We start from the raw sequence: 24,197 nt of genomic DNA, 5'->3' as shown, positions 1-24,197 counted from the left end.
GGCCCTTAGGTCTCCCGTTAGCGCTACCCCTCTGACTGATGCCACTTGCGAGGGCACCTGTGTAGGCAGCTGGGGCGCTGCGGGGGCTTGGGGGCGTCCCGGGCGACCTCGGCACCGGGGGGTCCTGGGCGGAGGCGGCCGGAGGGAGCCGGGTCTGACTGTCGCCCCGGCGCTGCCACCACCTAGTGCAGAGGCGGAGGCGGTTCTTCGGGCCAGGGCACGCTTTCGCAGAGGATGGTGCTGTCCGTAATAACGCGCCCTTTATGTGAAGGTTGGCAGGCATTGTCACAGGCTGTGTTCCTGGGGCCTTGTTGCCTGCGAAACTGGGACTTCGGGGTTGAGAAAAACTTTCTGCAACCCCGCGGTGAAATAGGACCGGAACACTCTACCCTCGGCCCCTCAGCTGTCAGTCGATTGCTTAGTGACGAGGTGGTCCGATTTCCAAAAGTTTTCTGCCCTGAAACGGAGAACTCTCTAAGTGAAACTCCCTGGGATCACGTTTGCCTAACAGATAGCTGCGAATTGGCAGCGTTTGGGTTTATTTCTTAGTTGTACGTAATACTGTCTACGGACATATTTGTGTGTGCATTTGGTTCGTCGTTAATGTCTATACACGATTGAAACCCATGCCCTACTGTTGTACGCAAATGGAGCTTTGGTTGTGTTTTCTGCTGTCGTGGCACGGCTCCTGCAACGGCCTTAACATTGCAGGTGTATCAATGTCGTATGAATGATAGATGAGTGTACAATAAAGTATATACAGTTTCAACCTACAAGTAGAAGTTTGTTTCATTTCAGGATTCCAAAGTCATTGTAGAAGACGGACTACTGTTTTAGAGGTGGCCATAGGTCTAGAGTACTCTACGACAGGCACTAACTTAAATACAGGAATATGTGTAGCTAACAGGTTTTATGTCATGATACTCCCTGTAGGATTCGAAAGTGGCATTGTCTCGATGTCTGGGACGTACTGAAAATCGCCCTGGTTGTTCGTGCAGTTCGGCGAACATCCAGCAGATGGCGGTTTCATCACTGCCAACCCAAACTTTTAAATCAATGGAATCCTTTTATTCCGATGTCACTAGTTTTCATAGATTAGGCTAATAAGACCTTGATTTTTGCCTACTGGCTTATTTTCCTGTATGAATAATATCCCCACACAATGATTCCACAGGTTCCAACTGCATTTTCAAATGTACCCCTGTTGGAATGAAGGTTAGCTAGGTCAATTTTCCTCTTATCAGAAGCGGAGTGCTGTTAACTCCTCTTTAGGAGTCCGTGCTGACGGATGAAAGCACACTTGAGTTTGTTACATGAGGAGAGAGTTTAATTAGGTGGCTCCTCCCTAGCTCCGTTTATAAAAATATAATTAATAACTGGACTGTGTGTTCCCTGAGCAAAGTCATTGTCTCTTAGCCATTATTGTATGCCAGTATATAGTAGGCATTATATATATATTCATGTTCAGGAGGCCTTTTATGGTTTGACTCAAATCACTTAATGTCCCTAGGTCAAAGTTTCTTCATCTGAAACGAAGGCTTTCAATTATTTTGTTAAGTAAGTTGAAGTTAATGATGCACTGCTGTGAAGGAAATGGCCCCTAGTGATGGAGACACGTGGAACCCTTGACTTTTTGTTTTGGAAATCATTCAAAAGTCTGGCAGCGGTTTTGTTGGAATGATAGAGTGGGAAGTTTTTCTGCAGTCGGAGTTCATCTTTTGAACAGATAATTACTGAGTAGCCTCTCTCTTATGTGGAGAAGATATCAATCCCTTTTTATAAGGAGTTGAATTCTGGTGGAGTAGGCTAGGCATTATATAAGCTCAATAATGGGGCCACATGAATAATACAGGATATCAATGTGATCTGAAGGCTTTGAGGTGTGGATAGAATTTGACTGATCCTGGATAAAGGGGGAGAACTGGCCTATCTGGGGCACCAGGCAGATATGGTAGAGGGAAAATACACGTGGCGTTTTCTGGTACCAGTGCCTCCAGTTACAGAAGGGGTGAGAAGTTCCTCTTTGGGGCTAGGTTAGGATGCCTTGAATGCTTGGAAATCCTGTTAGTAAAGGAAAAGCTTTGGGGAATCGTCAGAGCTATCCCAGGGGAGGGCGGTGAAGGTCTTTAACTGGGTAGTAGGAGTGAGAAGGCAAACCTGATGTTAGAGGAGAAAAGACCATGGATGGTAATCTTTGCGGTTCCTGATTTTCACCTGTTGCTGAGCTGTCTGTGCAAAGTCTCATTTACTCCTTTTCACCCGAGTGCAGAATATATTCTCTCTCTCCTCTGCCTCCCCCTCTCTTATTCGTATAGCATAGCACTCAGCACGGTCCTGTGCTATGAGAGACTAATGGCATTGTTCGAAGCCGAGATCCTATTTTGCAAAATGTGATAGTCAAGTCATCCCCTAACAGCCTTAGTTTTCTGGGTAGTTACTGCCTTTGCTAGGCATGTGCATGCCTTCTGCAAGCCTGTACGGGACTGATGTAGCTGCTCAGAGATGCATGTCAAAGCAGGCATGTTGCCTCCTTTTTTCCTCTCTTGGGTGAGTACTGTAATCTTGTGGCTCAAAAATGTTTGAATGTATTGCTTCATATTTAGCTGGGTTGTTGGAAACGATAGGATGGCTCAAAAAATTTAACGTCACTTATTAATAGAGAAAATGTCATGTTTAAATTTAAGCAGGCCTTGAAAACCTTTAGAAGTAAGTCTGACTCTTAAATATGGAGAACAAACTGAGGGTTGCTGGAGGGGTCGTGCGTGGGAGGGGGAATGGGCTAAATGGGTAAGGGGCTCTAAGGAATCTACTCCTGAAATCATTGTTCACTATATGCTAACTAACTTGGATGTAAATTAAAAAAATTAAATTAAATTTAAAAAAAGTAAGTCTGAGGGCGAAGCAAGTCTGTTCACGGTTTTAATTTCGCTCAGAAATTACCTGCTGTCCATTGCACTTAGAAGAAATTCTTTTCACACTAGTAATGGGCTGCCTTCTTCAGTTGGGTTAGTGTTATAGTCAGTGTATCTCTACATTTTCTGAAGTAGTTATTTAAAAGCTGTTTAAAAGAGTAAATAAATACTTTAAGATATTGAATGCATTTTTCATGTAGAGTTATTGTCTGCTTAAATTCTGTGAGCTTTTAGGAAAATTCATTAAAAAGTATAATAAATCTTCAGTGTTTTAATGTGCCTTCATTTTCCAGAGAGAGCTTAAAATGTGTTTGTTTAACATTTGAAAATTCATTTTCCCTCAAAATAAAACCCTTTAAGGTAGATATTGTTGAATTTGACTTAAGTTTTTCCTGCTGAGGGTGAACTACATCTCAGTCTCCCGGTTTTAATCAATGTAGTTATTACCTAGTGACATTTCTGTTTGTTTTTTAAGGTTGATCAAGATGGTACATGCCGAAGCCTTTTCTCGTCCCTTGAGTCGGAATGAAGTTGTCGGCTTAATTTTCCGTTTGACGATATTTGGTGCAGTGACATACTTCACAATCAAATGGATGGTAGATGCAATCGATCCCACCAGAAAGCAGAAAGTGGAAGCTCAGAAACAGGTACGACTGAGATGTCTGAGGGTCACTTTCCTTGTAGCTAGCTGCGGTTTGGCCGTAAAACAAGGGGTATAGTAGAATTATACACTGAGAGGTTCGCCGTGTGAAAATGTGTTTGAACATCGTATTTCATTTCATTGTTTCTTAAAAAAGTGCTCCTTTCTCAACTTTCCAACTCTATTAGTAACTTACCAGAATAAAAAAATGATGAAGAATAAAGACATTCCAGCGTTTTGTTGTGAACATGTTCATTAGAAGGTTTTTGTCAGCTAATGAATGAGGGAGTCTAGGTAAAATTTGTCAACAGACTGAAGAAAAACAATTTATCTTTAGTAATGGTATAAAATTTGTTTTGCATGACATTTGAAATGTGGATAATACTGATAAGGTGCGATCTTACACTTGCAAACTACTCTGATTTCTAATTTAAAAATTGTTAAATGTTATTAGTATAAGTAGTAGTTTTTAATTTTTTTCTGTTATTGCCTCTTGTGGTCATTTCCTTATTAGGATGATATATTTGCTTTGGTGTCTATTCTTACTCAAAAAAGTAGAACCCTTCAAGGAGCCTCTCAAATTTTTCTTGCTGTTTGAGGGCAAGATGTTCCTCCTGTTCGTCAATTTTTAGATTCCTTCTGTGAGTTGTGACTGGTGAACTCAGTAAACATTTACTGAGCTCCTAGCAGATTCTTGGTGCCAAGGGTAAAAGATGAATAAATCTTGTTCTTTTAAAATGCTCGGGGCTAGTGTGGCAACCCGGGATGTGGATAGATGACTGCCTCACGGCACTGCGCATAGTTTGTAAATCGGCAAGAATCAGTGTCACGAACACTGCTTAGTGTTTGTAACTGAAAAGCAGTTCAAACAGGTATGAGTTTGTTCCCTAAATTTGATTACAAAATAGTTGACTCGAGGTCTAAATCATGTCATGATATCAGTCATTTTGTCACTCTCTGAAATGTCTGACCATTGCCAGGTATGTGTGTGTGTGTGCACGCGCGCCCGTGTGTCTGTGTAACTAAGTATATCCTCGTGTCAGCTGAAGTGCAGCTTTTCCCGCCACCTACACTATGAAAGCCCACTTCAGTCTGAGGTCACAGTGTTAACCGGTCATATCATTTTCAGAATTTTTAAAATCAGAGATGTGACTATCTTTTAAAGTTTATTTTATTTTGAGAGGGGGAGGGAAAGGGGCAGAGAGAGAGGAGAGAGAAGAAACCCAAGCAGGCTCAGTGTTTTCAGTACAGAGCCTGACACAGGGCCTGATCCCACGAACCTCAAGATCATGACCTGAGCTGAAACCAGAGTTGGATGCTCAACCACCACCACCACCACCACCACCACCACCACCACCACCCCCCTCGCTTAAAAAAAAAAAAAAAAAAAAAAGAATGCTGGAAGGACTTTGTGATTATATGGGAAAACAAAAGGACATTTTACAAGATTTGTCTGGAGTCCTCGGAGACTCAGAGTGTCTTTCATAGAGGTTTAGAAACTAGTAGCTAGGGCACGTTTGTGGGAAGATGATACTTGATTTGGGCATATTGAGTTTGTATTGGTGGTAGGAATCCTGGGGAAAACGTTCATCCAGCAGTTAAAATTGTAGGTGTACATCTTGGAGGAAAGATCAGTCCTCAGAGCATCCATGAGATGCTCGTAAGCAGTCGGACTCCTTAGAGAAGTGAGTCTCACTGGGTGCAGTGGGCCCAAGGGTAATTCTTGTAAAAACCTATCGTTTGTGGGGTTTCCCCAAACCACTCCTCCATCTTCCTCCTACCACCATCAGGATTTATATGTTCAAACTTTGTTGAGAGTGTTTCATGTAATTGTCACTGTGATAGATGGGGATGACTATGGGGAGCAATGAGATCTCTAAAGGAGATGCTATCAAACACCATGAATAGTAGGCCAAAGAGTCAGCCTTCATCTAGGGAATGGGGAGATGAAGCCAGTGCAGAATGAATAGGTCAGTTAGGGTAACTAGATACCTGGACTCACGTTTCTGCTGAGAACAACTAAACGATCTAGATAAAATATTTTCTAAAACCATCTTAAAGGTATTCATGAGCTAGCAAGAAAGTAAGAAATTCAGCTAAAAAACTGAAGGCAAAGATCGAAAAAGATACGATGAGCTTTGATGGCCAGCTTTCACGTTGGAGGAGAATTTGCTGAACCCACTGAATTTGAACTTCTCTTTTTATGGCCTAGAGGAGCTCAGGACACAAAGCACAGGCCTATTCCAAGGTAGGGTATCCAAGAGACAACAGTCCCATAAATCTTTGACTCCAAAAGACTATACCCTCTGGTAATTCACCTAAAGATAAAGATGTGAGATGGTTTAAAAAGAGAAATTTAAGACATATACTGGTTGAAGTGCCACGTAGAAATTGTAGATACAGAAAGTTGTTGAGAATAAAGTGATGAAAAATGCATATACCATACAAATACAAAGAGAAAGCTGGGTGAACAAAAATAAACTTTAAGGCAAAAATATTAGAGAAAACAAGGTTCATTATGGAATGATTAAACGTTCTGTTCAACAAGAAGTAGAACATTTCTGTATTCGTGTGCATCTAGTAATGCAGCCTCAAAATATATAAAGCAAAAAACTGATCGAACTATAAGGAGAAATAACATATCCATCATCATGGTGAGAGGTTTTTAACATTGCTTTCAGTCATTGGTAGATGAAAAGTTTTTTTGCTTTGTTTCGTTTTAATTCCAAACAGTCAACACACAGTGTTACATTAGCTTCAGGTGCAAAATACAGTGGTTGGTCAATTCTATACATTTCTCAGTGCTCATCGTGATCAGTATACTCTTAATTCCCCTTCTCCTGTCTTACCTATTCCCTGCCCCCACCTCCTTTCTGGTAACTGTCAGTTTCTCCTCTATAGTTAAGAGTCTGTTTTTTTAGTTTGCCTCCTTTTTCTCTGTTCGTTTGTTTTGTTTCTTAAATTCCACATATGGTGTTTGTCTTTCTCTGATTGACTTATTCACTTAACATTATACCCTATACATCCATCCATGTTGTCACAAATGGCAAGATTTCATTCGTTTTGACAGCTGAGTAATCTATTGTGTATCTAGACCACATCTTCTTTATCCATTCATCTATTGATGGACGCTTGGGCTGCTTCCATAATTTGGCCCTTGTAAACAATGCTGCAGTACACATAGGGGTGCATATATCTTTTTGCATTAGTGTTTTTATTCTGTGGGTAAACACCCAGTAGTGGAATTACTGGATCGTATGGTAATTCTAGTCTTAATTTTTTGGGGGTACCTCCATACTGTCTTCCACAGTGGCTACACCAGTTTACACTCCCACCAACAGTGTGAGTGTTCCGTTTGCTCTGCATTCTTGCCAACACTTGTTGTTTCTTGTGTTTTTTATTTTAGCCGTTGTGACAGATGTGAGGTGATATTGTGGTTTTGATTTGCATTTCCCTGATGGTGAGTGACATTGAGCATCTTTTCATGTGTCTGTTGGCCATCTGGATGTCTTTGGAGAAATGTCTGTGATGATTATTTGGGTTTTTTGATGTTGAATTGTGTAATATCTTTTTTTTTTAATGTTTATTTTTGAGAGAGAGAGAGAGCGAGAGAGCGAGCAAATGGGAGAGGGGCAGAGAGAGAGGGAGACAAAGAATTCAAAGCAGGCTCCAGGCTCCTAACCGGAAGCACAGAGCCTAATGCGGGGCTCAAACTCACAAACCGCAAGATCATGACCTGAGCTGAGGTCAGATGCTTGACTGACTGAGCCACCCAGATGCCCCAAATTATATAAGTTCTTTATATAATTTGGATACTAACCCTTTATCGGATATGTCATTTGCAAATACCTCTCTCATTCAGTAGATTGTCTTTTAGTTTTGTTGATTGCTTCCCTTTATGATGTGCAGAAGCTTTTCTATTTTGATGTGGTCAGATGAAACATTTTTTAAAAATCGGTAAGGATATAGCAGATTTAAATAAGTAGCAGCTTATCTAGTGGCCATGTATAGCGTATTGTGCATCAGACAAATGCAGGGTACATATCCAAAGCACTCATGTAGGATTTACAAAATTGGACCGGTTGCTACATTGTACAGCAGACATCGGGCTTCGTGGTACCCGTAGCATGCTTGTTACATCCCCCAGCTCCAGTGCAGAACAGTAAGATCACTAAATACCCAGTACGCTTGGACTTTTTTTTTTTTTTTTTTGAAGGAGAGAGAGACAGAGCATGAAGGTGGGGTGGAGGGGCAGAGAGAGAGGGAGACACAGAGTCTGAAATGGGCTCCAAGCTCCGAGCTGTCAGCACAGAGCCCGACGTGGAGCTCGAACTCACAAACTGCAAGATCATGACCTGAGCAGAAGTCGGACGCTTAGCTGACTGAGCCATCCAGGTGCCCCCCAGTACGCTTGGAAAGTAAGAAACATCTCTGAAGATCTCCTCAGTGAAAGAAAATATAATAGAAATTAGAAAATATTTATAATTGAATTAAATGTCATGTCTTAAATGGTACTCAGAGATTTATAGTCTTAAGTGTTTGTTACAAAAGAAGGTAGAAGATTAATTAAATCTCCAACTTAAGCTCAAGAAAAGATTTTCAACATAAACCCACAAATAATGAAAAAATGGGAATAGTCAAGGTAAGACAAATGAATATACAATAGAAGAGTGAATAAAAATACAGAAAATGAATACAGAGTAAAGAAAGTCAGTGAAGCCACTATGTTAGTTATTTGAAAATACAAAAACATTTGACAGTTTTGTAAAACCAATCATGAAAAAAGAATGAAGCCACCAATAAATATTGCTAGGAATGATAAAGGAAACATAATGATGATGCTGCAGACGTTAAAAATAAGGAAAGTAAATAATCGCCAATAAGTGTAAAAACCTAGACAGACTCTTAGAAAAATATTTATTTCCGTGACTGACTTAAGAATTAGAAGACGACGGGCACGTGGGCGGCTCAGTTGTTTTAGCCTCTGACTCTTGATTCCGGCTCGGGTCAGGATCCCATGGTTTGTGGGATAGGGCCCAGTGTCCGGGTCTGCGTGGGGCACGGAGCCTGCTTCAGATTCTCTCTCCCTCCCTTTGCACGTGCACTCTCACTCTTTCTCAAAATAGATAAACTTTTTTTAAACATTAGGTGACAAGGGCCACCTGGGTGGCTCAGTTAAGCGTCAGGCCTCTTGATTCCAGCTCAGGTCCTGATCTCATGGTGGTGGCATCGAGCCCCGCGTCGGGTTCCACACCGGCTGTGGATCCTGCTTAGGATCCTGTCTCACCCCCTGCCCTCCCCGCCCCCCCCCCCCCCCCCCCCCCGCTTGCATGCGCTCTCTCTCAAAGGAAGGTAGGATTAGAAAACGTGGATACTTAGTCTCATACCTATGAAGTAATATTGGACACATATTTTGATAAAGAATACTCCAGGCCCATCAAGTTTTACTGGTAAATTCTAGAAACATATAAAGAAGAAATTTATAATAACAACCTGATGCAAACTCTGAGGGCAGCATAATAACAATTCTAAAACTTGTCACGGGCTTGATCTCGATTGTAAATGAGTGGAAAAACCTTAAAATATTAGCAAGTTGAATTTAGCAGTGTATAAAAAAAAAAAAGGTAACATATTATGACCAGTAGGATTTATTCCAGGAATTTAAGGCTGGCTTCATTTGAGGAATAAATATATTTATTCTTTAATAACAGATTAAAGGATAAAACTATGATTATCTCAAATGCAGAAAAAGCCTTTGTTAAAGTTAAATATTCATTCTTTTTAGAAAAGCTCTTAGTAAAAAGCTCTTAGTATCTTAGGATAGAAGATAATGTCTTTAGCCTGATACAATGAATTTACTATAGGAAACATACTTCATGGTAAATAGTTGAAAGCATTTCCTTTATGATTAGGAGCAAGTCAAGGGAGCCTGTTGTCATCACTTCTGTGTAACATTTTACTGTTAATGATGCATAAATCAAGAAAGAACAAGAGATGGAAGGATGGAAGAGAAAAAATTAAACAGTCATTAGACACAGATAATACAATAATCTACGTAGAAAGTAAACAACATCTGTAGCAAAGCTGTCAGGATTAATAAGAATTTAAGGGCTGCTGGATATAAAATTAGTATACAAAAATCAACTATTTCTGTGTACCCACCACGGTTTGAAAATGCAGCTTTATAAAGACACTGTTTACAGTAGTATCAAAAATACACAATAACTGGGCGCCTGGGTGGCTCAGTCAGTGAAGTGTCTGACTTCAGCTCAGGTCATAATTTCACAGTTTGGGGGTTTGAGCCCCGCACTGGGCTGTCTTCTGCCAGCACAGATCCTGTCTCCTTTTCTCTGCCCCTCCCCCACCCACCCACCCTCCCTCCCTCTCCCTCTCTCTCTCTCCCTCTCTCTGTCTCTCAAAAATAAACATTAAAAAAATACATAATAACTGACAAGCACAAGTTGTACAGCACATTATTTTTTAATGTTTATCTTTGAGAGAAAGAGACAGAGTACGAGCCAGGGAGAGGGCAGAGAGAGAAGGAGACACAGAACCTGAAGATCCAAAACACGTTCCAGGTGCTGAGCCATCAGCACAGAGCCTGACATGGGGCTTGAACTCAAAAACTGCAAGACCATGACCTGAGCCGAAGTCAGACGTTCAACCGACTGAGCCACCCAGGCTCCTGTACAACACATTTTTTTTTTCAACGTTTATTTATTTTTTTGGGGACAGAGAGACAGAGCATGAACGGGGGAGGGGCAGACAGAGAGGGAGACACAGAATCGGAAACAGGCTCCAGGCTCTGAGCCATCAGCCCAGAGCCCGACGCGGGGCTCGAACTCACGGACCGCGAGATCGTGACCTGGCTGAAGTCGGACGCTTAACCGAATGCGCCACCCAGGCGCCCCTGTACAACACATTTTTAATGAAAATTACAAAATGATTGAAAGCCACACTTAAATGCAGTGCCAATGAAAAAATACCGACAGGCTTTTTTTGTTGTATTTTTTTCTAAAATTTGTATGGAGGAATAAAAGTTGAGATATAGGCAAAACACTCTCGAAAGCAAGACATGTATATTGGGAGAGGGAGAATTTGCCCTAATTTATATCAAAACTTTTCACAAAGCTACAGTTATTAAGACAGTATGTTATTGGTACAGGGGTGGATTGGCAAATTCAGCAGAGTGGAGTCGAGAAACAGACCTAGGCATGCTGTGGGAAATTGATGTATGAAAGGACTGGCTCTGCTTTGTACGTAGATTATTGGAGAAAGGATGAACCAATAACTGATACTTGGACAGTTGGTTCTATATGAAAGGGAGTTAAATTCAATTTTTACTCGGTACCATTTACAATAATCTCTTCCGTAGATTAACGACTTGAATTTATTCGAGTAACAAATATTTATAGAGCACATGTTCTATGGTTCTTTTGCCTCACCTGTAAATTCTAAAGACCTTTTTTTTTTTAACATCTACCCAATTATTAATAACACCCAAAAAATGGCCAGAGGAGTAGTAATAAAACCAGGATAATGTAAGGTACTGGTATTATTAGTCTTTCCCATCCCAACACACCTGAAATAGACAAAACACCGCACACTGTAGAAGTCGTTCATTGTGGCAGTCAATTGGAACTGGAAGGCCTACATTCTGAAATCACAGAACTAATTGAGGGAAGTCAGTGGGTGTTGAATGTAACTTTAAAAAGCCCTTCCTCACATTTGTCTCCCACTGTCTGAAAAATCCTTTGGTCAAGTCCTCAAAACCAAAGGAAGAGAAGGTTGCAAAAGAGAATTGGTTGTGAACGTTGTGTCATAGAGTGATCCAGGAGGAAAGGAGGATATGGAGAATGTGATCAGAAAAAGTGGTCCGTAAATGTAGAGTGCTTTCCGTTCACTGGGGACAGCAAACAGAATTTAAAGTAAAAGAATGTGGTCGTTCCAGAGTTTGCTGGCGGACAGGTAAAGAAGGAAAGGGAAAAGACTAGCGCAGAAGGAGGAGGTGGAGAGTTGCTGCCGAAGAGGATGGAGGTGGGTCCCAGAGGGGTCGGGATCAGTGGTCACAAGAACCTTTTAAGGTCGAGTTCATTTGCTCTCAGTGAAATGGGGCGATGTTACAACTAAATGGGAATGGAGGTTTCGGACCTGCTCAGGTAAATACGTGATCCGTGTTTAATGAGAGAAATTGTGGGTTATGAACATTAGGGCGTAGTTGAAGGAAGCATGAGTTTATCGGGAATTCAGTTCTTTTGTTTTTCTTAACTTCTTGCGCGTTTCTCAGCATCTCGGTAGCAGATAAACTGAGTGGTGGTGCGGAGCCAGCACCGAGAATAGGACTGACCCGTACAAGTGTAAGGGGTGCTAAGGTTCAACAGAAGACATTGTTGAAATAACGACCTGTGGTCCAGGCCATTTAGGAAGTGCAGTGTTGCCAGGTGGGGGGTAATTAAGTGGGAGTACAGAAAGGAATTAGAGAATTAGGAGCACACCTTGCGGGCAGAGATCAGGTGTGACTGGGGGGGAGGAGGAAGGTGTGACTTCCGCAGTCACAAAGGAAGAGCACTGAATTTAACAGCCTAGGCAACATTTGGAGGCTACCTGATAATTATCGGGCCTCGTGCCAGTTTAAAGGTAGTACGGTTATGAGTTGAAAGAAAGGTAACGTGATGTAGGTGCATTCGCATCAGGAACAGTAACCCAGAAGTAGTCTTAATGTTTGAATTAAACAGAATATTTGTAAATAATTTCTTGCCTGAAGCAAGGAAAACGTCCCAGCTTGGTGAAATGTGGGATATTTAATTGGTAATGAGAGAGGAGACCATTTCTACGGAATGGACAGGGATTTCCTGGGCACACGGCTGCTGCTTGGATTGTATTTAGATGTAGTAGAAGAGTTTTGATAGGTATGTGTGATGAAAGGGTGGGTCGGGATAATTGGGGCGTAGAAAAAGGAACCCTCTGGGTATGCTGTCCAAGTACAGGAGGAATAACAATGCTTGACCTGTTCTGAGACTATGTCATACTTCTGAAGAATTACACTGTATAATATTTCTGAGATTGTAGTTAGTCAAAGCCCAGGGAAGATTCACTACTGAGAATTCTTCATATACCTGAAGGTTTGGACTGTGACCTTAGATAAGTTAATGTCTTCTTATTTTTAGTCCTGTCATTGTACTTTAGTCTTCAAAACTTTTAGTTATTTTGAAAGAAATAATAGCTGAAATATTTTGTGAAGGAATGATATACTGAAACCTTAAAAAAAAAAAACTGGAACTCTCAACTGCCAGGTATTTTTTTTTAAGTTTATTTATTTATTTTGAGAGAGAGAGAAAGAGAGCACAAGCGGGTGGGGGGGGGGGGCAGAGAGAAAGGGAAAGACAGAGAATCCCAAGCAGGTTCCCCGTTTGTCCGCGCAGAACTGGACTTGACACTCAAACCCATGAACTGCAAGATCATGACCTGAGCAGAAACGAAGAGTTGGATCCTTAATCCACTGAGCCACCCAAGTGCCCCTCAACTGCCAGGTATTTGTAAGAGCAGCCAGTAAATTGAGATAGGAAGTCAGGAGTAAGCAGTTGGTGTTGCCTGACTGGCCAAGGTGGAAATGCTGAGGAAAGAGCTCCCAAGAGAGGGATACTCGGGGCGGGGGCGCGCAGTGTTGTTCACACGCAGGTGCGGTGGAGGGTAGGAAGCCCACTCTTCTTTTTTTTTTTTTTTTTTTTTTTTACATTTTATTTTTGAGAAACAGAGTGAGACAAAGCATGAGCAGGGGAGGGGCAGAGAGGGAAGGAGACACAGAATCTGAAGCAGGCTCCAGGCTCTGAGCAAGCAGTCAGCACAGAGCCCGACGCGGGGCTTGAACCCACAAACTGTGAGATCATGACCTGAGCCGAAGTCGGACGCTCAACCAACTGAGCCACCCAGGCGCCCCTGAAGCCCACTCTTCTTATGACGTCCAGAGACTGACCGTGAGAGGGGAGACGACTTGTTTCCATGTTAGTCTAGAAAAGGGTGCTTTCAAGAATTTTAATACAAGCGTATAAGAGATTACATCTAAAATATAATTATTCAGACTCTTTGCCATTTCCCGTGGAAATGTAGTGTTGTGAGCTTTCTGTCAGTGACTTCCTCTATCCACACTTAAATCAGAGTACTTTAGCTGTGACTTTAATAAACAGATCTAAGTTTAATCAGTTAACCTACCTCTGGTTTTTCACCCTTGTTAATGCTATCTCTAATTTTCTTTTTTTTTTTTAATTTTTTTAATGTTTTATTTATTTTTGAGACAGAGAGAGAGAGACAGAGCATGAGCAGGGGAGGGGCAGAGAGAGAGGGAGACGCAGAATCCAAAGCAGGCTCCAGGCTCCGAGCCATCAGCACAGAGCCCGATGCGGGGCTCGAACTCAAGAGCTGTGAGATCATGACCTGAGCCGAAGTCGGATGCTCAACGGACTGAGCCACCCAGGCGCCCGTCTCTAATTTTCTAAAATTAATCTCCCAAAAGAACAACCAATTTTACAAATCGTTCAGAAACTGAATGAAAAGTTTCTTTTCTGCTACTCCTTTTCTCCATTTCCTCCTTTCCCATTCTAGGCAAAAATAGTAGTTTACTATTTCCTACTCCACTTCTTAATCTTGTTAATCTTAATCTTCTTAATAGTTTACATGGAGGAAAAAAATGAAATAGCATGAAAGGATAAAAATACTATGAAACAGTTAAAAAGATGACTATACAGTAAAAAGTAAGTTTCCCTCCTACCTCTGACTCTCTTCAACCCCTCACCTACCATTTTTCCTCCACAGAGTGACAACTACTTGGAGAGATTCACTTAAAAACCAAGCGAAAGTTGGTAACTAGAAAATACGATTGTCATTGAGCTGTAAGTGATAAAGCAGTTCATGAACATAAGCCATTTTTAGAGTACAATCATTTTGTTTTTCTTGGTAAAACATTTTAGAAACGGGCGCACTTAAAGTTGTCAAAGCTAGAAACAGTTGGATAACTTCTTCTGGAAGACAGTTTGATGTGTTTAGGGGTACTTTATTTTATTTATTTGTCAACCACGTTCTGGTCTCGCAGATGAGGAATATTAGTGTTTCAGTAGAACAGCTTTGGAATTAGATCAGGGTTTGAACTCTGGTAATGCCAACTCCTAGCTCATAATCTTGGCAATTCTTCTAATTTCTCTGACTCTTGAGTTCCTCATCTGAAAAACGAGCATAGTAATGGCTACTTCTCAGGATGGTTGTACGGGCTGATGGTAAGGAAATGAAAATGAGTTTTGCCCAATAAACATTAATTTTGTTTTCTGTCAGTGTTGTTAATGCAACCTGAAGACATTGTTAAATGGGATTGCTTATATGGGGGGAAAGATTTTAGGTAAATTTGACCACGGCATTTTCTATTTCTATAACATAAACAACACAGTTGATCGTTTTTACTTAGGAAATCCCAAACGTAGATAAAGTTTGTTTAAAGCAAGAAGCATTTGTGACCTAGAGTAAAGTTTTAAGAGCAGCTAGCTAATGGGGAAAGAGCAGGATTCCTCAACTCGGCACTGTTGACATTTGGGGCCAGATAATTGGGGAGGGGCAGGCTGTACTGTGTCTTTCAGAATGTTAAGCAGCATTCCTGTCTCTGCTGACTACATGCCAAGAGCACCCTCCCTGCAAGGTCGTGACAGCCAGAAGTATTCCCAGACCTTGCCAGATGTCCCCTGGGGGGCAGAGTCACCCCTGGTGGAAACTTTTGTTTTACAGCATAGCCTAAAAAGAACACATGTGGGATGGCTGCACATTTATAGAAGCATAATGGAAAAGAATAATTGATGTTATTACAGAGGCTAAAATAGGATACCTTTCATACCTGACACAAAAGATTGAAAATCAGCGAAAGAGAAGATATTTACAAGAAAGAGATTAAAAAACCTGGAAAAGGCTGTTTTCTCCATTGATTCGGTAATTTTTACCGGGGGGGGGGGGGCTAAATAGGAAAAACTATGTGGTTATTTATTTTAAAAATGCTACATTACTAGGATATGATTTATCCTACTTTATCCACATTTATCCTGTGCTCTGAGCAGTCTGTAACTATAGTGCTGTGTGAGATGAATTTCCTTGTAGAACAGCCATACCCCCTGAACAAAGCAAGATCTTACAAAATCAAAAGTATTTTAGGGGCATCTGTCTGGTTCACTTGGTGGAGCATGTGACTCTTGATCTCAGGGTGGTGAATTCAGGACCCAAGTTGGACTGCAGCCTACTTAAAAATAAACAAAGTATACAATATATTTTTAAAGCATTTTAGGAAAATGTAACAAAAACAGGTATTTATCAGAGCATTTTTAAATATGTTCATTTAATTGAAATTTGAATGTGTTTTCTGTAGTCTTTTTAAGACTCCTCAGTGGTCACAAACCCCCCTGTTATAATTGGGGAACGTAGGGTCATTGGGAGGTGGTTAGAGGGTGGGCTCTGAAGTGGGGCTGCCTGCATGTGTATGTCGTCTCTTCCATTTGCTGACTTGAACCTGAGGCAGATTATTTAATCTGAGCTAAACTTTAATTTCCTTTTCTGTGGTGGGGAGAAATTGTACCTACCCCATAGGCTCGCTCGGGGGATTCATTGAGCTCATCCATTTACGGTATTTTGGCATATGGTTTGGCCCATTCAGTAAATGTTTGTGATTATTATTGTTTTTAATTTTAATTGAAATCTTTGTTGTATTGCTAGAGCTCGTAGGTTTCAGGTTACTCTTGTCCAGCTCTAAAAATATATATGCAAATATACTTACAATTTATTTATTTTTTTAAGTGTTTATTTTTGAGAGAGAGAGAATGCGAGTGCTCACAGGGGAGGAGCTGAGAGAGAGAGAGAGAGAGAGAGAGAGAGAGAGAGAGAGAGAGAATCCCAAGCAGGCTCCGAGCTGAGCACAGAGCCTAACTTAGGGCTCAATCCCACAACCACAGCATCACTACCTGAGCTGATACCACAAGTCGGACACTTAACCCACTGAGCCACCCAGGCGCCCCATCATTTAGAATTTAGGATTTATTATCTCTGGTTGCCTAGTCCCAGGAATTGGCTTTAACCAAAAAGGACAGCATCTTCGAACAATTTGGAGTTTGATTGCCGTGGGCACCTGGTGTCGATAACTGGGTAATTTGAAGGAAGTTAAGCATCTGTTTTCAGAAACTCGATTTAAGAAAAGAAACTCCAGTTGTCCATTTTTTAAATGTTTAACTGCTCTGCTCTCATCTGGAGGTTTCACCTGCACCTGTCATGATGGTCTTACTTGAAAGGACATCAAGTTGGACCCTAGAATCTCATTGGAGCAGTGCAAGGCCCTGTGTGTATCTCCTAAATCATGTGCCCTAATTTTCTCATTTCCTAGGAGCTGGTTTAAATTGCCCTGGTTTCTGTGCAGTTAGACACTCACCTTTTGTCTTTACCTACAAGCTTACATTGGGGAAAGAGGAGGTCAAGGGGCCTAGAATTTCCCTGGAAAATTCTTGCATGTCTGTTCATGGCTCTTTAGACTTCACAGATAATCTCTTTTGAAGTGCCAAGACCCAAATACCAGACTAAAGGAAGTTGCTTGTTTTTTTGTTCTAGGCAGAAAAATTAATGAAACAGATTGGTGTGAAAAATGTGAAGCTTTCAGAATATGAAATGAGTATTGCGGCTCATCTCGTAGACCCTCTTAACATGCACGTACGTATCTTTAATCTTATTTAAGATCGTTTGGGTCTGGCATTTTGTGTCGGGTCCTGAAGACGGCCATATTTGATGATCCTCTAAGAGGAGTCACAGGATCTGGCATAGTTTTGTGCTCACGGATGTGACTGAGTACAGCAAAAGGATACGAGGCAAAATGAGCAAGAAGAGGGGCCTGGAGTGAAGTCTGGAAGAAACCAAGCACAGGCTTCCAGGAGCTTTCTCCCAGTGAAGTCATATGGGCTTCACTTAATTCCTTCAGCAGCAGGTTGTGAGGACAAGTGTGAAGTGCCATGTCCACCAGGGAAGCTCAGTAGAGACTCCCAGGATTTTAATTGGGACTGGTCATGTAGACCCCACATCCCAACATCTACCAAAATTCTAGACGTTCAGAGGGGAAACACGTCCCCCGTAAACCATTTTGTTTGCACAGCGAGGTGTTCTTATTAGGGAATGAAGGAATTCTCCCGAAATTTAAGCCCCCATACTGCAGCCGAAGGCCAGCCTTGCAGGTAGGCCTTTCTAAGGACAACAGTCTGAGGCCTGCCGTGTTAACCTTTTTTGGCACACACTTGTTTAGATAAACTTGTTCTTTTATATATTCACCTTTGTGGCATATAAAACGTACTGCTTTAAGTTATGTGGCTATTTGATTTGGAGTTTAAATGTAGATTTTCATATTAAGATATGGTAGGCAACACAAGATTCTGAATTCTAATTTTTTCCATTCATGGCCTTGGCAAATTGTTTCCTCTTTTGAGTGTCAGTCCCCTCATGTGTAATCCAGGGAAGGTGTGATACCTGCTGTACCTACTTCAAAAGGATTATTGGAGGATCAGATTAATGTAATATATAAACTCTAAACTCCTATGTGAATATTTGATAACAGCAGGTATAAATAGGTTTTGTATGACAGATATAAATAAATAGAATAGAATAAGTATGGTATTCCTATCTCCAAATCTAGGAAATAAAAGTCTTCAATGTCTGTTAGTATCTGTGTGCACAAAGATAGATACATGTCCCCAGAGTTAATCCTCCATTTCAATTTGATTTATAAATTTACAGTGGGACTTCTTGGCTCTGTGTTCACTTCTGAGTAAGGCTGTACTAACAGACTCTCTTTTTTGTTATAGTGGAAGTAGGTGCTATTTTTTTTTTTTTTTTTTCAGATTTGGCTGTGGTTTTTCACCCTTTTTTTTTTTTTTAAGTTGTAGTGAAAGTAAATTTCTTGTAAATATGGCTTCTGACTCACCCCACCTTCAGCCTCTTTACTCTGCCAGGTTAGAGCAAGATTGATTTTTTTTCCCCGTAGGTTTTTTCCGTTTGTTTTTTTATCCCCTCCCCCCCTTCACTCCGTCCACATTAAAAAAAATTTTTTTTTTTTTTTTTACATTTATTTATTTTTGAGAAACAGAGCACAAGCAGGGGAGGGGCAGGGAGAGAGGGAGACATAGGATCCAAAGCAGGCTCCAGACTCTGAGCTGTCAGCATAGCGCCCGATACGGGGCTCCAACCCACGAACCATGAGATCATGACCTGAGCCAAAGTCAGATGCTTAACCGACTGAGCCACCCAGGCACCCCCCATCCCCATTTTTGAAGTTGAGTCAGAAGGTTTTAAAATACACAAGCTGTGCTTATTTTGACAGTATATATCCCCTATTTACAAAGATGAAAGTTTTGTTTTGAAAGTTTTATTTTTGATTAATAAAATTCAGAAGTCCAGTGTTGTGTGAACCTATTTCCAAAATGTCTACCTGTTGTGTTTGACGGCACCCTATATGAATTAGGGACACTGCTGGTAAGCTTTTCCCCATCAGCTAGCACTGAGTTCTCTGTCTGAGCTGGTTCTCCATCTTCTTGGCAGAGTATTCCTTCCTCTTACACGGAGTGAATTCAGCTTATTAGATCCCTGTAGAGTTTTGAGTCCTGGGCCTAGTGCTTTTAATAGTAGATAGTTGATTATTAATTCCTTTTTGTAATTTCATGGTAATTAGATAATTTCAGTATTGCTGTAAAAAGTCTTTACTAGTATTATATATTAATCTTTTATTATTTACATAGAATTATCAGACTAAGGTTTGCCATTTGGTTTTTTTTTCCTTTTAACTTCACTGCATATGTGTAAGTTGTAAAATTCATGTTGACCTTACCTTTTATCAGGTTACTTGGAGTGATATAGCAGGTCTGGATGATGTCATTACGGATCTGAAAGACACAGTCATCTTACCCATCAAAAAGAAGCATTTGTTTGAAAATTCCAGGCTTCTGCAGCCTCCAAAGGGTATGGCAAAAGTTTACATTTGCTAAAGTATTAAAAATGTAGGAAACGGGGCGCCTGGGTGGCGCAGTCGGTTAAGCGTCCGACTTCAGCCAGGTCACGATCTCGCGGTCCGGGAGTTCGAGCCCTGCCTCGGGCCCTGTGCTGACGGCTCAGAGCCTGGAGCCTGTTTCCGATTCTGTGTCTCCCTCTCTCTCTGCCCCTCCCCCGTTCATGCTCTGTCTCTCTCTGTCCCAAAAATAAATAAACGTCGGAAAAAAAAAAAAAATTTAAAAAAAAATAAAATAAAAATGTAGGAAACATTGAAACTTTCTGCTATTACAGAACTGGTATCGCTGAGGTCGGATGTTGAAGAGAATACTGAGATCCAGTGAGCTGTTTTATAAATAGTAGTTTTAAAATAATTGCTCATTCTTCAGCTTCCCAAATTTAGGTAAAACTTTTTCCCTGTGATTACATGTCAAAATAATCCCTTTATTGCAAACTCCTTTTTATTACTTCCAAGTAAATAAAAATTGGGAAAATTGAAATTAAAAAATCTAAAGTCATGGTATGGGTTCTTTTGTTTTCAAAGTAAGAACTCTTTTTGTTGTCCCATAATTTAGCGATATTGTTTTTTCCTCCTAGTAATCTTCATTATTTTTGGATTGCAGTGTTTTTTTAGAAGAAGTACTGGAGTACAGGTGAACTAGAAATTAAATGCTACTTATTTTTTAAGGGAAACTTCCTTATTCCTAGTTAGCGACGATTTTAAAAACCTCAGAACTCAAGAATTGGAAATGCTTATAACTCCTTCCTTACGTGTAATGCTTTTATTGTTGTCCACTCAAATATGAATCCCGTTTAAGTGTTAATGAAAGGTGATTCAGGTGGAGCTTCGGTGACAATTGGCAGTGAGATAAATACACGTGTGTTACCGTGGCTTTCCCATACAAACGCTACAGCAGTGGAAAGAGTGGAAACTGCACTTTCTTGTATTCCTCATACTAGACAGGTTTACTTTTCCATTGCTCTTCAAGGCTGAAACCAAATTATTAGACACATTAAAAAAAAAGATCTTTAGAAATATCAACATAGTGCTGTGTGTAAGTTATGGTTGCTTGTAGTCTTATTAATTTTGCAGTTATATCAAAATGCACCAATTTATATTTCAAAAGTAATTGAAGCCGATACCTGTACACTTTCACGAAGTAGGTAATTTTTACTCCTGGTAAATAGAGGGTGATGATGACATGTTCTTTAACTAAAACAGCAAAACTGTTCATTAGGCATTTCGTTTTATTTTCTGAAACAACAATACTTCCTTTTCTCCCCCCTAACAAAAAGCATTTAGTTTATTGTGTTTTTAAAACATTTTTCCCCAGGGGCGCCTGGGTGGCTCAGTCGGTTGGGTGTCCGACTTCAGCTCAGGTCACGATCTCACGGTCCAGTGAGTTTGAGCCCCGCGTCGGGCTCTGTGCTGACAGTTCGGAGCCTGGAGCCTGCTTTGGATTCTGTGTCTCCCTCTCTCTCTGCCCCTCCCCCGTTCATGCTGTGTCTCTCTCTGTCTCAAAAATAAATAAAGGTTAAAAAAAAAAATTTTTTTTTAAATAAATAAAAAAAAAAATTTTTTTTCCCCAGAAGAAAATTGCAGATGATTTATCTGAGCCAAGATCAAAGAGTAAAGTACAAGTTGGCTTATTTAGTTCTTTACCCTCTTCCGTCTGGTTGGTAGTTTGAACAAGAAAGACCTTGTGTGAGTTGTCATCTCCTAGTTTCTTAATTCGTGAATCTAGAAAAGTCAGATGCAGGATGGGGCCCAGTTAGTACTTGGATGGGAGAAAAGTAAGATGCGTTTTCTGTGCTGTTTGGGAAAGCTCCAGCCCTTGTCAGTGACGCCTAGCCCAGGTAATTGGGTCACTGTACCAGTCGCACTTGGTTTAAAGCCCCAGTCAATTAACACAGCAGACACCAAATTACGATGGGATGCTTCAAAGTTACGTGTATATCTGGTGCTTCTTTGAAAGCATTGTCCAAAACTAGAAGTGGTTTCTGTGTGTATTTTAAAATTTTTAAGTTACCTGAGTAGCTCTTGATTATGTAATCTAAAGTTATACTGTTTGAGCCTTTTCAGCCTTGCATTTTTGGAAAGTTTTTTATCAGGAACAAAATTTGAAAAGCCATTGATTTACTTTTTGACCCTCAACATAAATTGGATGTTAGCAGACAGAAGCAGAGCGTAAAATCGGTTGGATACCGTAGTTTGTTCCATTTTTGAACTGGAAATAGGTTACATGGGTTAGAGTCGTTGTTTTATTGCCAATTTTATGTTATCCCTGGACAGTTCGTTGCTGTCGGGGCTAAAAGTCCGCACTGCCTTACAGACTACGCGAGGATGGTTTGAGAATGTCTTCCATAGTAGCACACGAGATCAGCCAATCATGTGAAGGTAGAAAGTTGGCAGCTGTCATGCCACCAAGTGGTCACAAGGACATGCCATAGAATGTTCATGGTTGCATTAAAAAAATAACCGTGTTTTCTTCCAAATGTTTAAAAATTTACATTTACAATTCCTATGAATACAAACAGTTCTCACTAAACTCTAGCTTCGGTAATCATTATTTTAGCACATAAATTTTATGTTTGAATTTTATCATGTTCCATGTTGTGATGTTTCTTGAAAATGTAGGTAACTTAGGAAAAATATATTTTGAGAAGTGATTTTTCTGGGGCCATAAAGGCCTCCATCCCTCCCTCCACCTCCTTGAGTACTTTGTATTTAAATAGACTCAGTTTTTACAGATATTTACTTTTCCACCATTTGGACAGTTTTTTTTATTAAAGCTTGAAAGTCAATAAACTAGTTCAAAAAAGAAAAAAGTTGGTTACTAATAAGGTAATATACTTGTCACTAATAAGGATTATTTCAAATTTAGATCTTTTGTCCCAATTCTTCTTTTCTTCCTCACCCTAAAGTTTTTATTTGCATGTAGTACTTACGAAGTAAAGCCCTTACTAAAACATCCACATTAAAGAGGGGTTTGAATTTTTAGCCTCTGCAAAGCATGAAGGTAATAATCGTAGTTTTTCGTTTTGTTGAAAATGGTTGTGAAAGTACCAGACTGAGCTCAAAAAAAACTAGTTAAAAGACTGCAAAACTAATAACTGAAGCCGGATGCCTCGCATTCATTGTGGGACCATTCATGTATCACTCTTCCTAAGAATGAACAGGGTAGTGTTCATCCCACAAAGGATATAGAGAAGATGGCCCTTCAAACAGTGTTACTGCTAGACTCGTTGATAACATGCCAGGTGAGACAACGTGAGTCTTAGTGAAGCAACGTGCAGAAGTGGGGATAAAACAGCCAAGTGGGTGACTGGAAAGCTGACACTTCCATAGCTACCACCCGAGTCAGGAAGTGAACACTCCCTGCTCATACGTGCACCTCCCCTATCATGTCTGTCCTCCAGAAGATTATGAAATCCCAAAGCTTTCAACGCATGTGGAGTTTCATACTCTGTAAACAAAACAAAACTGTAAAAAAGCTGCCTAATTAATAACACTAATTGTAATTCCTGAAGAAGAATATAGGAAAAACTTAATCCTGCTAAGGAGTGCCAAAACTAAACTATCAGGAATAGAGGACTCAAAGTGATGAATGAATACTTGGAATCAAAGAGGACATTCTAAGAACACTTGCCTCGGTTTGTGAGGTGTGCTGTAGCAGCACAGTCAACAAGATACGAGGACTTTTGCATCAAAAGTTTGCTCAGAAAACCCTAAGATTCAAATAACATGCATATAAAAGTTTGTGGATCTGCATTCCATATGAAATTGTATGATCAAAATAATAAATGTAATAATTCCAGGCATCTGCAGTCACCCCGTATGTTTTCAGTTTGATGTGAATTAAATGGCATTAGACCACTGCTCTGTGGCGTTCACATGTGTCATCCAAAGGAAGAAGTATCGATAGGGGGTTGAAATTATAAATGACTTAACTACATTTTTTACACCCAAATGGACTTAGTTAAAAATTGCAAAGGGATGTACTGGCAAAGCTTATTGACTTAAATTTTAAAATGGCTTCAGAAAAGTAAGATGACTAAACTTCATTAATTCTTAAAGAATTATGAAGACCCCTAGAGAAATCTGTGCGTGCCCGAGGAAAAGTTTGTGTGCCTGAGCATTACTTTGAAGAGCTTGATGTGAAAAATATTTGTTTTATGGAATCAAGCTTCTCATTAAAAAGAAAAAAATGAAAATTTAGGCAGGGTGGGATTTTAATACAAAATATTTACTTTTCTTATATTTTTGTATTTTCTTAATGTTTATTATTCTTGAGAGAGAGACCGCGTGCACACGTGAGCGGGGGAGGGGCAGAGAGAGAGGAAGACACGGAACTCCAAGCAGGCTGCAGAACTGAGCTGTCAGCACAGAGCCCGATGCGGGGTTCAGACCCATGAGCTGTGAGATCATGACCTGAGCGGAAGTCGGATGCATAACCAACTGAGCCACCCAGGCGCCCCTATATTTTATTTTTATTGCATAATAATATTTTGGAAATCTCCAAAGTCTCTTCATATTACCCTAATATGCCACCTGTAAATACTGTCTTTTTAAGTGCTATGACATGGGAAAAGTAGAGAAGCTGTGAATT

General features: G+C 40.4%; 1 protein-coding gene across 2 annotated transcripts in view; it reads left to right on the top strand.

Moving 5' to 3' along the window:
* The window catches only part of ATAD1 (ATPase family AAA domain containing 1), a 56,923-nt gene that overhangs the window by 389 nt on the left and 32,337 nt on the right, over positions 1–24,197 (top strand). Inside the window, exons 1-4 of one of the 2 annotated variants that reach the window (XM_047088649.1) lie at positions 372–2,547; positions 3,388–3,559; positions 17,173–17,271; positions 19,440–19,560. In XM_047088649.1, coding sequence (XP_046944605.1) covers positions 2,453–2,547; positions 3,388–3,559; positions 17,173–17,271; positions 19,440–19,560 — 487 coding nt within the window. In that variant the 5' untranslated portion in view covers positions 372–2,452. Of the gene's footprint in view, positions 1–371; positions 2,548–3,387; positions 3,560–17,172; positions 17,272–19,439; positions 19,561–24,197 lie in introns of those variants that run through there. The other variant, XM_047088650.1, reaches the window with a different exon arrangement.

Source organism: Lynx rufus, unplaced genomic scaffold (assembly GCF_022079265.1).
Source record: "Lynx rufus isolate CCGP_SWC_20201006 ecotype Redwood Valley unplaced genomic scaffold, mLynRuf1.p SCAF_25, whole genome shotgun sequence".
Taxonomy (NCBI): domain Eukaryota; kingdom Metazoa; phylum Chordata; class Mammalia; order Carnivora; family Felidae; genus Lynx; species Lynx rufus.
The sequence above is the reverse complement of the archived record's forward strand: the minus strand, read 5'-3'. Positions and strand labels throughout refer to the sequence as shown.